The sequence below is a fragment of the Artibeus jamaicensis genome, unplaced genomic scaffold (assembly GCF_021234435.1).
Source record: "Artibeus jamaicensis isolate MK-2021 breed Jamaican fruit bat unplaced genomic scaffold, CSHL_Jam_final contig_332, whole genome shotgun sequence".
NCBI lineage: Eukaryota > Metazoa > Chordata > Mammalia > Chiroptera > Phyllostomidae > Artibeus > Artibeus jamaicensis.
Window position 1 is genome coordinate 2,574,292 of NW_026521788.1, and position 14,063 is coordinate 2,588,354.

Here is a 14,063-nt window from a genome sequence, read left to right on the forward strand (position 1 = left end):
TAAGACTCTGTGGGAAGGACTCACACCAAATGCATTTCAATGGGGAAAAGAGAGAAAGTATATTGACACTGGAGAAGTGCTCAGAGAGGGGCTTCTACTCCGTCATTTTATTTTTAAAAACTCTCGCAGAATGTTCACATTTGTTAGATATAAAAAAGCAGGAACATGGTTTTATTATGTTACTTGCTGAAAATTTTCTCTACATTTGAAATGTTTTCTTAAAAATAAACTCATTTATTTTTGAATTTTAAAATTCTATCATTACACATCTCTAAAACAGTATCAAAAACCCCTGCCTGCTGAGACATCTGTAAGGATAAACTCTAAAGCACTGTCTCGGATAACAAATATCCTAACACAATTTTAATGCCCCCAAAGCACTTTTGTAGTTGCATTCAATGTCTCATAGTCAAAAACCTCCAGGCTTTGGAAGCAGTGGTTGTAAGATGGTATCACATTATATTGCTCACCGTAGGCCAGGCAATAAGTGCTTTTCATATGTTCATTTAATCCTCCCTACAACCCTCTATATGAAATAAGTAGGTTTATTATTTCTGTTTTACAAATTATTTTCACTCGATAATTGAGGCACAGGGACATAAAGTCACTTGTACCAGGAAACAGTAAACCCAAACCCAGGCAGTCTGGCACAATTCCTTTCTTTTAATGAAGTCTTTTTTCTTAAATTTATTGATTTGAGAGAGGAAGACGACAGAGAAGCAGCGGAGAGAGGTAGGAAGAGAGAGAGAGACAGACAGACATTGATTTGTTGTTCTACTTACTTATGCATTCATTGGTTGATTCTTATATGTCCTGACTGGGGATTGAACCTGCAACCTTGGCATATTGGGATGATGCTCTAACCAACTGAGCTAACTTGCCAGGGCCACAGTGTAATTCTTAACTACTACTCTGGCCTAAAGGCTATGGGGCCATCTGGGTGAACTGACCTTGTACCCTCCCCTGTGAAAACCTACCCTAGTCGTTCTTCCATTCAACTACCTGTCTCCTTCCACTCATGACATTTTCTCCCTTCATTCTCATACTCTCTTTTTTTCTTAAGCATTGGCAATGTGGGCAAGGATAAAAAGGGCACACTAACAGTTTGGGAAGAAATAATTTAAGATTTGAAGTCATCTGTCTACAGCCAGTGAAATGTCACTTTCATTCCTGGGTGGCCTCACACTACTTTGGTGGAATGCATGTGACCATCCAGATGCGGGACATAGCACTGTTTCCGAATGAAAATCATGGTAAAGAGGTTCGTTATATTTGGTGTCAATCACAACACACACTTTTGAAGCTAATGTATTAGCGATTTTCCTAAGCACTAGTTTAAGAGACAATAGAATGAAGAGAATGTTTGCATTTATAAAACATTTTAAATTATAGTTTTAATTAATTGCCTAATATTTAAAAAATAAACCAAAACCTGACTGATTGTATAACTTTAATATTTGAAAAATTTTACCCAGAAGTTAACAACGTAATACAATACAGATTTGTACAAAAAAACAGGTTAAAAACCTCTGATCATACAGACAAAAATATGACTAAGCAAAGATTAAAAAAGGACACGACATTTTGTAGATGATGATAAATACTGTGTAATGATTTAAGTTACTGTCGCAGATACAAAAAAACAAGAATTCATTAACAGATTATATAAAAAAGCAATAACATGAATTTTTAGCTGTTTAAATTAATGAAATCTAACAGTAGTGGTTTTTTTAAAAAAATGAGGTATTATTACACTGTAAACCCAAAACAGCATAAATAAATAAAGGCAATGTGCAATTAAGTGATAAATGGTTATAGATTTCAACTTAATAACAGACAACAAGAGTTTCCCAGTTACTTATGGACTCTGTCATTTAAAAATCCGGCTTGCTTGTATACTTCTTATTTAAAAATGACATACCTATTGCTATACAAGCACGTCATTAAACATGCAGACGAAGCCAGTACAATTTCCCATCTCTACCAAATAAAAAACTCTATTTTCATTTTATTTAAAACACTTCAATCTGGCTTCTTGTACGTGGTTCTTTTGTGCTTATTAGTTAGTAGTAACCTACACTAAACATCTCACTTTCTAGTTCAAGCAGGGTAAGAGAGAAGCAGTTTTATTTGCATATAGATTAAAAACAGAGCAAACAAAATGAAACCAACATGTCTTGAACTCTCTTAGGCTTTCCAAGATTTTTAAGAAAATCCTTTAAATAGTGTATCTAAATGAAAAAGCAGAAACTTCTGTTTCAAAGAGAACAGTAAACCAAGATTCATGGCCTCACTTCAGAACTGCCAGAAAACAAGCAGAGTTAGTTCCTTCACCCTAAAAGAATTCTGCTGGTTGGGTGCAGGAAGCATATTGATAAGAAAATAACGTAGCTCAGAAAAAATTGTGGGAAAGTATTATTTGCATGTGAACCATATGCTGGTACTAAATGCTGGCTTCCTTATTATTGCAAACATATCTTCAGAGTTTTCTGAAGGAACATCAAGAAGTCTTGATTAGGAAATATTTATATACCATGCTAATAAAACTGCTTCATTTGCTGTAAATTAAAAAGAAAACCATTTACTGTCTGATTTAAAATACATTTCCTTTTTACATGGTACTTTATTAGAAACTCCTAAAGGGGTACTTTTGAATTTACTATATTCAGAATCCAGTGAAAAACAGACATTTTGATCAAAATGTTGAACTTGATTATTTTACGCCAAGTACGTCATTTTGACAGAAATGTTGTGTATTCACTTTTGTCAAATATTTTATCCTAACCTTTTCCAAAAATTAGTGTTTCAGTACAACTGATGATCAAAAAATATTACAAATAAGCCTTGTACATCAATCAAAGTATATATAAAAACATTTTCTTTTGTGCTTGTAACTGACTTAATTTATCAATTAGTTATCTGATTTCTTTAATATCCCAACCCTTGAAAAGAAATGATCTTTATACAAATATTACAGAGTACGCAAAGTTCCTACTGCCAGTGTGCATGCAGACTAACGATACTAAAAAGAATATAACCTGAATCCAATTAGTCTGAAAATAGTTACACTCTTGTACAGTCATCTTTATTGATTTGTAAAAGCTGTATACACATCTAAAACCCTGAATTTACTTTGTAAAAATAAATCTTTAGCAATAAATTGCACTATCAAAATCCCATTATTCTCAGCCTATTCTGTAGTTATTTACATGCTTTGCAGCAACAGTTGAAAAGAATCTTATAATAGGACCAGAACCAGTATATGAAAAACCCTGTAAATTGCATTTGCAATTGTACTGTTGTTTCCCTCTGTGTGAAAATATGACTGCATGTCTTACATTAACGATAATGTAGCTCTCTGTGTTGCTACCGTGTCCCAGCGGCGCACACTCTACACTGGGGTCCATGGTATCATCAGTGCTTTCTTTATTGCACCTGCCTTCCCAGCAGAACACACCCATGATGAACTACTTATGGAGAATGATAAAGTGCTATAAAAAAGAAGGGCTGAACCCACACCTGCCATCTGGTCTCTTCCCCACTCAAGCAGTATCTGTGGTTTTAGAAAATCATGCCTCCACCAACATACTTCATATATGATTTTTTAAAAAAGTCAGTATTTTAAAGTTGGTGAGCTCTGTTAAGTTGTTTTGAGATGAAACATGAAAAGGTTAAAGGCACAATAAGAGGGAAGTGAATGCTACATATAAAATATGTTTCAAGTCTTCTAGGTTACTCAAGTCCGAAACCTTCCGAATTTGAAATTCCGATGATCAATTTCTGTTTCAGGTCCTTTTTGCTTTTGTAGGGGGGAAGGCAAAGTTGATTGAAGCAGGTGTGAGCCACAGGCAACCTAGGCAAAAAAAATTTAAAAAGATACCAAGCATTAAAACACACGTAGAATGACTGCTAAGCAACTTTCAAATAGCAGGACACATACATTCAAATGTCTGTTACTTTCCCAAGAGAAGACTCATGCTTTCCTTTATTGAACAAATACTTATGAAGTACCTACTATGTGTCAGACCCATTCCCAGACAGGAGGCTGGCTGGGTTTACGGACAAGAGAGTCACTGTCTCTGCTCTCATGCAACTTTCGATCTAGAGGCATTATTTTTGGGTTCAGACAAGTCTGAACTTGAATACACTGCCTTCCTCACTTCTCAGCTGTGGGGCCTCGTTCCAGTGTCTTCGTGTCTCCAAATCTCAGTTCCCTCATCACCACGACAGGCTAAACTATCCAACTGGGTTGTTTAGAAGATTAAAAGAGCATTTTATATAAAACACCTAGCAGCACGGTACAGAGTATAACTTATTTCCGTCTTGACTGTAAAAAACAAAACAAACAACAGAAGAACACTTCTGCGACACCGGACCCCCACACTTCCACGTGCTGCCCTCAATGCGCACACAACACTGTCCACCCTGCACCTGGGGCATCATTATCTTTCCTCACGGTTTCCACAGGTTCCTTAGACCCTTGGCTTTACGAACTCCCAGCCACCAGAACAGTTGTCAGTGGAGGCAGTGGGAACGGAAAGGAGACATTCCTGTTCCAAAATGGAAGGAAGAACGGACAGAACTCAGGGAATCTAAGGGGCAGCAGAACAACATGATTGTATCATTTCAGCTTTAGAAATGACACGGTTGGGAAAAGAAGTAAGTGGGTCAGTATTAATCCATCAACATTATTAGGAAATAATTTAAAGCCATCATTATCATCACCGTTTTCATATATAAAGAGCACTAAATTAAAAAAAGAAAAAACAAGATTAGTACTACAGGCATTTTTAGTACTAATTATTATAGCCCCAACCCCCGCCTTAGTTTTTTTTTATAAAAACACCTTTATTTTAAAATATTTTATTCATTTATTTATTTTTAGAGAGGGGGAAAGAGGGAGAAAGAGAGAAACATCAATGTGTAGTTGCCTCTCACCCCCCCCCCCAACTGGGGACCTGGCCTGCAACCCAGGCATGTGCCCTGACTGGGAATTGAACCAGCAACCCTTTGGTTCGCAGGCCTGCACTCAATCCACTGAGACATACCAACCAGGGCAAAAACACCTTTAAATGAAAATGAAGATTAGGCAATACACTACTAAAAGGAAGCTAGTTTTAAAAGAGACTATGAAGCAACTGACTTAGCAAAGTAAAAAGTTAACGGAAAGGAGTTATCATCAGTTACTAGTGGTATATCTGAAAAATTAATACAGAGCCTTAAGCAACAGCCTCTTTCATTTCAAGACCATACTTACTCCCAAGATTTTTTTCTATGAAGTTGACTTCGCAATGAAAGAAGCCTCTAATTATAAACCTATTATTATTAGCAAAAGTTGCAGATGAAAAATAAAATTATACTCTGGAAGTTTACCAGTTAGTAGAGGTCTCATTCTTTGAGATTTTAAAGTTCAGGTCAGCCATTCCTCCGACAGGGACCCTGTCACTGCCCGTAGTGAAGTGCAGCAGCTTCTTCTGAAGGTCAAGGGGAAACCCCAGCACGACATCCCAGAAGTATCTAGGGGACAACAAAGGAGATGCATATAAACGGTCCTAAAAAAGCCCTGCAGACTGGAGTAAAGCAGTGGTTTGCAAACAGTGCTGCAAGAATTTTTAAAACATGCAGTACCTGACTGTGTAGTCTGGGACACTGACCTCTTTTCCCTTAGAATGGCAAATAAAAAAGTGACAACGGCCAACATGACAACAGCTGTCCTGGGTGAATGAATCAAAATGATACCTTTTTTTTTGTCAGATTGGCAAAAAATATACTTTTTGGTGTCCTACAGAATTTTAGTAATTAGTTTATGTGTGCCACCAGATGAAGAAGGTTTAAAACCGCTGGACTAAGTAATATAAAGTAAGCTTGAAAGAAAAAAACCTTCTCTAAACACGCATGGCACTCCTACTGTAAAATTAAGGAGTGACAAGCTTCTATCTATGAATTAGATTTTTGACTAACATTATTATAAAAATGCATGTTTATAAAATTATAAAAGTAGCCCAACAGTGGGTAGTACAAGAGCCAATTTTCTTATTTTTCAGCACAGTGCTATTAAAGTTCCCGAAATTCTAGAACCAAAGTCACTTTTTAAAAGGCAAAGTTTCTATACTTTTGTAGAAACTTATTTATACCACTCTCTCCCAAGGGGACTGCTAAGTTATTTCATATTTAATACTCTCACATTACTTTTTCAAGAGTAAAATAAGGCACTGTGTAATGCTACTGTATTTCAGCTGACTTGACTCCAAGACTGTAAGTTACATAAATAAAGGAACCACCTTCTTCACTCCCCGTTCTGCAGCCTCGCTGCCCGAGGTATGAAGCGCTCACCTTATAGTCAAGTCAGTTTTTGCGTAGCCGTCATACTGCGTACTTCTCTGCAGGGCGTGCATATCCAGCTCGGGACTTCCACACACCAGAATTTCCACCTCATCTGGACGAAGCAGCTGCCAATGTGCATTTATCAAAAGTGATCATTAAAAAGTTAAATTGGAACTGTTTTCACTGAATCAAACTCCAAAAAAATCATGACTTAAAGGTAAATCAAACCATTTTTGTAAAGAAAAATCTCCACTTATATTTTTCTTATTGAGGTAAGATATTTTTGCTTTAAAGGGTTTATAAAGCTTGTCAAACTACTAGGGTGCTCCCTTTTGCAAACAGTAATTAGCAGTTTGCCAGAAAAACACGCAGATGACTAAGCATGAATCCAAATTACAACTCTTGCTCAAAAACCAGCCTGAAACTGTCTTAGCTACCCCAGCACCTATACTTGTCCACCGCCTGCCTCTGGTGTCCCTGTGTCCATGTCCCTCAGTGTACAGCATGTGTGCACTGTAGAGTGTAGGCACTTGGCTACAGTCTGCTTGTGTTGTATACTTTTTAACCAAAATATGTTGTATTCCACTTAAAGAGATTAAAACTGAAAAAGAGAAGACAAGCTATGCCATTTAATTCTTACTCCCCCTTCCACCCCCATGACTACCAGAGTGTCACAGACAAAACTCAGAGCTCAACGAAATGTTCCGTTTTCAAAGGTACTTTCAACAACAAACATGTGACAGTGGTTACTCTAAAACAAGCTTTCCTATGAAAAATAAATTCAAATGGAAGACCTTACTCCAAACCCTCATAATAAACCTGAGGGAAAACAAAAGTGGTGTGATGGAGTGTGCCCTGGGTAGCTGGGGTGAAGAGCACCGGTTCTTTAGGAAACTATGTGTTCATCTTATTTCAGTGTGGTGTTCTAGACGGCAGCTGGCTCACAGTCACAGGGTTCACTAACTCAAACCAACAGGAGTCCCTCCTTACTCTGGAGACAAACTACTTCCTGTGGGGAAAGGTCAACTCAGAGTCGTGGAGGGACCCTTGAAGCAGCAGTCATATTTTCATTACTCAGTAAGAAGTGGCTTTTGCTCTGGAGCTTTTGTGTGAACTGTTTTTTGTGCTTTGTCCCTCAGTATTAAGACCTTCAGCCCACAGGCTTTCTTCATCTACTATACTTGGGACATTTTTTAAAGCCCTAAAAGACATAATATAAGACATAATATGAGGGGAGAAAAATGGAGCTGACTGGTCTTTTTTCCTTTTGGAGAGTTAAGGCTGAAATGGGTGGAGTATTTTTATTTCTAGCTCTACCTTTAAAAAGTAGAAAATATTTTTTAAAATTTATTTTAATTGTTGTTCAAGTACAGTTCTGTCTTTTACTCCCATCCCAGCCCACCCCCCAGTGCTCCCCACCTCCCTCCCATTTCCACCCCCCTAGTTTTTGTCCATGTGTCCTTCATACTTGTTCCTGCAAACCCTTCCCCCTGAAATTCCAAGACAAATACCATATGATCTCACCTTTAACAGGAACCTAAACAAACAAGCAAGCAAAATATAACCAAAGACACTGAAATAGAGAACAGGCTGACAGTGATCAGAGGGGAGAAAATATTTTCTATTTTAAAAGCTTATCTGCTAAAATATCTAAGGAACTATTTGTCAGTTATTACCACATTACAAAACCTAACTGAAAGTGTACCTTAAAGTTTTAAACTCACCATAAGGGCATTTGAAGCACACACACTGTGAAATCCATAATAAAATGCAGCGAACTGCTTGTAGATGGATTTGTTGAGAAGAAAGTCAACATAAAGCTGTACATATTCTGAAAAGCAATTTTCCATTTGTTACAAAGTAGAAGGAAATGGTAAATACTAATGCATTTTAATTAAGAAATGGTATCTAACTTACCTTTCCTATTTTGATTGGTAACTGGAATTTTATCACCACCTGGCTTTAAATTATAGGACTTAATTATTCCAAATTCTTCTTGAAAAACCTGATGGGAGATTCCAACACAAGGTATTTACTGGTATGGTTGATATACTGACAGGCTTCAGTGAACAGTTTTGTAAAATTTAAAAGGCAGTTTTCCCCAATGAAATACACAAACTACAGAAATACTAAGCTCTTCCGATATTTGGATTAAGAATGAAGTGTCATGAAACTACTGTGAGGTCAAAAAGTAGGTATTTAACTTAACTCTGCTGAACACAGTTAAGTACTTGACGGATGTTCCCCAAACCTGTGAGGCCGCCTCGGTACTACCCTCTGGAGCGGTGTGGGTTACCGCAGTTCCCATCTCCTAGGCATTGTTAGGGGAGGGGAAATGAGCACGCTTTGCTCTGATCCATTAGTCTCTGCTCCTGGCTTCTGTACTGAAGCCATAGGAGAGGCTAATTTTTAGAGGTTAAAAAGCTCTGAGAAAGTACTGGAATCAAGGGCATGTGCCCCTTGCTTGGCAGAGCAGCACCCTTACCCTCGGTGAATTTCTTTAAGCACTTACACGTCAACTGCTCCTTTACTTGGGTCTCCTTCATTGTCTACTTTATCAGGTTAAGCTCCTTGAAGATAGGGGATGGTGGGGGTTAATTAATCCTGTTCATCTTTTCTGATAATGAGTGGTTCATTACAAATGGCCATTTTCACATATGAAACACATGGTTGGCAGAAAGCGACCTGCCCTCAGCAGTAAGTACCTGGAATGTTGAGTAGAAATCTTCTTCAACATTGCCCTCATAGGACAGGAGTTCACTTAACCCGTGGGCCAGCTCCTGTCAATGCAAATCTGTTACCTGTGTTTCTTAAACCAAATAATATTAACTACAATAGTTAAGCAGGGCTACTATAGCTCACTTACCTGTAAGACAGAGCAGTGAAACTCTCAGAGTTTGAAATAAACATAATATTTGAGATGTATTTTCTGGAGCACAGAATGCTTATTCATAATGTCTACTATCTACCTTTTCTTTGGAAAAAGTCATAGAAGAGGAAAATATCCAGTTCGAACTATTCTTAGGCAGCAAGCTAAGAGCATCATTCTCATCATAATTCACTGCTTTCTTCAACATTATTATTCGTCAATTTGTAGCATGTCTCATTTTTAATTTATAGTCTTAAAAATATGCTAATATTTTAGGATACATCTTTTAAACATAAAAACACAGAGTTCATGCACGTAAATAAGGTATACACTGCAGTTACAGCGCCCTTCTTTCCCAAGAAGTCCGGGACACTGGAAAAACATTCCCTGCTTTGTTGCAAGTCATGTTACCAAGGAGCAAAGATTTACAAACAGAACCACCAAATATTAAATTTTTTCAGATTTACAAAAAGTTTTAATTTATTTTAAATTATAACAAGATAAAGAACAGCATGGTTGGAATGATGTTACATACTTACATACATAATACATTTTCTGTCCTATTAAAAACAAACTTTTATATAGATTTAGATGGGCATAGATTTGCAATTACTAATAAAAATTATGGATGCTGAAAACTGAAATTAGGAGATCCATTAGTCTCTGGAGAGAAAGAAGGAGCCACTACCCTTTGCAACAACATGGATGGAACTGGAAAGCATTATGCTGAGTGAAATAGGCCAGGTGTTGAAAGACAAATACCATATGATCTCACCTTTAACAGGAAGCTAAACAACAAAACAAACAAGCAAGCAAAATAAAAACAAAGACACTGAAATAAAGAACAGGGGGACAGAGACCAGAGGGGAGAGGGAAGGGGAAAAAAGGGGAGGGATTTGGAGGAACAAATAGGAAGGACACAGGGATGAGAACTAAGGGGGGTGGAAATGGGAGAGAGGTGGGGAGCACGGGGCAGGGTGGGCTGGGATGGTAGTAATAGACAAAAAACTGTACTTGAAAAATAACTAAATAAAATTTAAAAAAAAAAGAACTTCAGGGAAATGAGTCCAAGGTAAAGGGCTTACCATCTCTCAAAGATTACATTTTTAGTGACAAAATACAGTGTCAGTAAGTCATGAAGTCATATACTCAGATCTGCCTCATTCAGGACTGCAGACCTTTCATCTCAGACCTTGTAGTTTCAAACCCCAATTTTTGTTGAGCATTGTCTTCACTGATACTGTCAATTTTAGACTCTTAACTGTAAGATGCTACCTCTAAAATTTTATTTGTTATCCATACAGTTCAACTTTTTAAGTGATTTTGTAAACCTATAATAAGTAGTGGGTGAAAATACAGAATAGTGTTTTTGCACGGTTTACATACCATGGTTGTATTTCACAGAGCATATCTGAGAGTGGCTTAAGCAGAACTAAGAGACAATATCATTACCGATTCCAGGTTATACTTGCCTCTCCTCCACTTTCAACAAAAACCCCCAAGTGTAATTTTCACACTGCCGGGAAGATTTCTTAATGCTGTTACTGGACAATTCTGATGCTTTGAGTCACAGACCACCTCTCAGAGAGTGGTCATGGGAAATTATTGCATTTATTAACACAAAATTGAAGGCACCATTGAGGAATATTTTGATTAATTTCTGTACTTTCTGCCCCATATTCACAGATTTTATCTTTAAGAAAGACATTTACTATATGCTTCTCTTCACCTTCCTGTTCACTCTTCATGAAAACAGTGTACAAATACATATGGTAAAGAACTGAATAAAAAAGCATTTAACAATTTTAGGATATGTTCTTCACATATATGAAATGGAAATTAGGTGCTACTTTTCAATAAATGTTATTAATAAATGAACAATCTATTAAATGTTTTTATAAATTACCCACTTTCCACTATCTTGACACAGCAGCAGTTTTTCTGCTTCATTTCAATCTTTATAGATGCATGCACACAGAAACTTATTTTCAATAGTTGATCTCATAGTATATGCACAACCTAGATTCATTATTAAAGAGTTAGCAAGTCCTGACCAGTGTGGCTCAGTTGGTTGGACGCTATTCTGCAAAGCAAAAGGACACTGGTTTGATTCCTGGTCAGGGCATGTGCTTGGGCTGTGGGTTCAGTCCCTTGTCAGGGCACAGTCCCTTGTGTGAGAGGCGACCAATAGATGTTTCTCTTTCACATCGGTGTTTCTCTCCCTCACTTTCTCCCTTCCTTCCCTTCTCTCTAGAAGTACATAAATAATCTCCCCCCAAAAAGAGCTAATCAAAGAGTATTAGCTCAGTGAAATCTTCAGCTCCATAATATAAAACAGCGTATTGGCATAGTCATTCATAAAATATCCACTGTGAACTAAAAAGAGCTAGATCTAAGTAAACTAAATTCAAATAGCTTCAATCATAAAATGAGGCAATTTACTGACAAAAATCAATAGTAAAATTATGAAATTAGTAAGAAATTTAGCAAAAATGGAATGTGACAAAAATTTTAAAAATCATACATGAGAATGTAACTCAGAGATTAGTCTATTTCCATTGTTTTATAGGTAAGAAAATTAAGTGAATCATTCGTGGTCAAAGCTAAGTATGTTGTAGATACAAGACTACAGAAGGCAAATCTTTCATTTTCTTAAACAGAGCCTGCACCATTTTGCAAGCAGTAAAAAATATTATTATAAGGGATTATCAGGAGGATGTGTGTATACTCTCCATTTCTCTACTAAATTTTAACTGTATTAAATTTGATCAGAAATCTGAATTTTGAACTGAGGACTGTTATAATTCCATGAAATTCATGTTGTATTGATTTTAGAGATGATGTTGCATACACCGTTAATGGTATTGCATAATATCATCTTAATGAGGATTGACAGAAATAATCAATTACTAAGTGCTTCATTATTTCGTGCAATCCCCCGATGCATGAGTTTTACTGCTCATTGTTCCCAGAAGAAAAGTAGAGCTCAGAAACTTTAAAGAACTTAGCCAAGGTCACGGAGCTGATAAATGGCAGAGCTGGAGTTCAAATCTCTGCCTCTGACTTCAAAGCTCCAATATTTGTAAGAGCTAAAGAGTGCTGCAAAGTGGGAGCTGTGTCTCCATAAGGAAAGAGAAAGCTAGACGGGTTACAAAAGTAGAGAGAAATCATACTTAAAAATAAAAATAGCATTAGGAGGAGAAAGACTGTGTAGGCAGAATAGATTAGCATTAAGGAATAAGACGCTAGTAACTTTATACTTACAGGCATAATTTGACATAAGTCGTCAGTGGTGACACTGCAGATGCCTACTGGCGTGTTCTGATCCATGGGAACGATGGGAGGGCTCAATAATTTCTTGTAACAGCAGGGGGGGAAGCGAATATCCAAGGTAATGCTGTTATAAACAGCTAATCCCATAAGCTATGCATACTAAATGTTAAGTATTAACATAAATCCATGACAACAAATGAGTTTTGAATTATACATCAGTCTATTTCTTGCATACTTCTTTCAGATCTTACATTGACTTTCCAGTTAATCCCACCTACTTCCATTCCTTTCATTTATTTCCCCCTTTTTTTACATCATATAATTACTTGATCACAAAGAGTCATGTATCAAGGAGGGGTTCAGTTGATAGTACCTAATGATTTCCTTAGAAAATTTTAGCTAAGATCACAACAGATAATTTCAGACATATCTATAAATTATTTAACATATAAAACATTTTCAACATTTGAATTTTTAAATTTAAACCAACATGGTGATTTTATAAGTAGCAGCAGCAATTCATTCAGTAGAACTCACTGCAGAACACACGACTGATTTGGGGGACCATTTGAACTATTTTAAAATTAAATACAGACTATGTAAAGAGAGCTGAACTGAGTAAACATGAACACACACAAAGGCTTATATATACACTGTTGATAAGTTAACAGGATAATTTCCTACAGCAATATCTGAAAGGCCTTTATTACTTGGGAATTTACTCAAAGGGCTAAAGTTAACAAGCTACAAATATTTACATGTAAACTTTGTCCAACTGTATTTTATTTCTCAGTTATATGGCAGAATGTTACATCCATTTGCTGAAGGGGTTTAAGAACAAATTTCCTATTTCAACTGCCAAATAAGATTATTATGTCAAGTTATTAAAGAAGCCATTAATTTTATAGGCTCAAAAGGAAATCTCAAAATACGGGCTGGACAAATTATTGCAAACAATTTTTTAAATGAGAAGATAGCCAGTGCTTCCATTTGCTAAAGCAGAGTGAGGTTAATAATTTAAGAAACAGATGTGCTATTTTATAGGCAACCACATTAACGGGGGGTGGGGGGGGGACTGAGCGGTGTTTTCAAGGGACAGACACTAAAAAGAGGCTCTAATTGTGTAACAGCAACAACAACAACCACAAAACTACTGTAGTTCCGTTTATGATCATTTGCTGTAGTGTCAGTTCTGAGCACTTTTCATTTTGAGAAGTTCTTTTAATTACAACTGTGAAGGTGAGTTTTTAGCGGTAAGGGTGTAGGCAGACAGGGATTTCTACAGGAAACTTTCAGAAGCAGACTGTAACGTTTCACTTCGCACTAAATCAGAGAGCTCTGGGTGAGGCACCAATGGGGATGAGGAATTCTTCTGCAGCCACTGAGGTGTCGTGTGGTGCAGACAGAGCAGAGTGTGCCGGCCCGGCCCACACTGTTCTGCTCCTGCTCTCAGTTCCGGCGCCCCTTCTGGTATGAGCAACTAACTGTACTTGGTAAGAGTTATATTTATGTCATCGTGCAATCTTTAAAAATTACACTTATCACAGGTTTTACTATAACATTTCACGGAAACTCCAAGGCCTTCACAATTTGAAAA

At 37.0% G+C, this 14,063-nt stretch overlaps 1 protein-coding gene across 2 annotated transcripts in view; it reads right to left on the reverse strand.

Moving 5' to 3' along the window:
- Positions 1–1,477: 1,477 nt before the first annotated feature.
- Positions 1,478–14,063, reverse strand: part of HECTD2 (HECT domain E3 ubiquitin protein ligase 2) — a 63,957-nt gene continuing 51,371 nt past the window's right edge. For both annotated transcript variants that reach the window (XM_037156649.2, XM_053664022.1), the window contains exons 15-21: positions 12,458–12,616; positions 9,030–9,104; positions 8,242–8,329; positions 8,049–8,155; positions 6,334–6,449; positions 5,374–5,517; positions 1,478–3,853 (exon numbers count right to left, since the gene is read on the reverse strand). In XM_037156649.2, coding sequence (XP_037012544.2) covers positions 3,733–3,853; positions 5,374–5,517; positions 6,334–6,449; positions 8,049–8,155; positions 8,242–8,329; positions 9,030–9,104; positions 12,458–12,616 — 810 coding nt within the window. In that variant the 3' untranslated portion in view covers positions 1,478–3,732. The remainder of the gene's footprint in view (positions 3,854–5,373; positions 5,518–6,333; positions 6,450–8,048; positions 8,156–8,241; positions 8,330–9,029; positions 9,105–12,457; positions 12,617–14,063) is intronic.